Source organism: Phaethon lepturus, unplaced genomic scaffold, assembly GCF_000687285.1.
Source record: "Phaethon lepturus isolate BGI_N335 unplaced genomic scaffold, ASM68728v1 scaffold48234, whole genome shotgun sequence".
Classification (NCBI taxonomy): domain Eukaryota; kingdom Metazoa; phylum Chordata; class Aves; order Phaethontiformes; family Phaethontidae; genus Phaethon; species Phaethon lepturus.
In genome coordinates, this window is record NW_010537991.1 from 28,132 (window position 1) to 29,453 (window position 1,322).

General features: G+C 33.6%; 1 protein-coding gene across 1 annotated transcript in view; it reads right to left on the reverse strand.

Moving 5' to 3' along the window:
* UBE3D (ubiquitin protein ligase E3D) overlaps positions 1–148 on the reverse strand; it is a gene marked incomplete at its 5' end in the record, with an annotated part of 20,730 nt that extends 20,582 nt beyond the window's left edge. Inside the window, one exon of the mRNA XM_010286634.1 lies at positions 58–148. Within this exon, the coding sequence (XP_010284936.1) occupies positions 58–148 (91 nt within the window). The remainder of the gene's footprint in view (positions 1–57) is intronic.
* Between the last annotated feature and the right edge of the window lie 1,174 nt (positions 149–1,322).

The following is a 1,322-nucleotide window of genomic DNA, read 5'->3' on the forward strand; positions in this document are numbered from 1 at the left end:
GGAATGCCAATCACTATGGCATTTATTGCTATAAATACAAGACACTGCAGTACTCACCGGTCTTTTACTATGATGTCACCACAGGATTGACAGTAAAAGATGTAATTCTTCTGGGGTTTCAGGCTTTCCCTCAAAGTATGAGCCAAACCTATAGACAGAAAAGGACATATTCATCTTCCAAGTTACATAAAATTTTCAGTCACTTGTACATAAAAATCCTTCCAAATACCTCAAAAAAAAAAAAAATCTAGCAAACAAAGCAAAATGCTAACATTTTAAACACAACCTTAATTTACCTGTAGAAGCAAGTAATTAGATTTAGAAAAACTTGCCACCTCCACCTCATGCCCCATATTGCCGAATAGGAATTGTATTCTTGAATAATTATTTTAAAGGTGCAAATCCTCTCCACAGGGGGAGCTGAGATATTGATATCATTACAAAGATTGTATAAATTAAAGTTCAGTGCTACTTTTGAGTAATGATAGTTCTGCTAATTGGTGTCTCTGCAATATGAGGATATATCCCAATACAAAACAGTTGGGGGGAGGTAGAAAGGGCACTAGTCTTAAATGTTCAGGCAGGTGAGATACGCAGCCACTGTGGCATCACTCGAGGAATAGAAAGCAAGCAATACCCTCTGCAGGCCAGCAAAGCAAAAAGTCTCACAAAAGCCAGCTCAGATAACTTTTCCAAATTAAAAAAGCACTATAAAAGCCTCCACAAATTATCAAATAACATTAGGTGGATTAAAAACAAAACTGTAAGCCTAGCTCTACTTCTATTAATAGGTTTTGCATTGCCCACTTTCTATAACTTAAGAATCAAAGTATATCCTCAGCACTGGCATTCAGTGTTTAAGATTTAGGTTGCAACCATAAATGAAAAGTACTTCAAAAGGTTCCAGAATTTCATGTAAGAGACAACTAGTTTTGCATATTAATATAAAACATTAAAGGCTAACTAAGGTTATTCAATATATATGTTGATTACCATCTGGTTCACATAGATGTTTTTTACTGGTACGACTTTCAAAGGTAAATTTTTAAAATTTTAATTAAATTTTAATTTATTAAATTTTAAAATTTAACATTTAACCTCGATCTTTTCAAGCATAACTCACTAATAAGACACACTAGCTAATTCTTGCATAACTGAATCGCCAAAGTACATGCTTAATTACAGATTAGTGTACAGAAGCAATCTCAGCATACCATAAAAATCAACAGAGTATTCCAGGGTGGTTCTGGTACTGAAACCATTATTGTACATCATATACTTTATTGGTTATTTCTACTTTAAAGACACAGCATGACAATTTT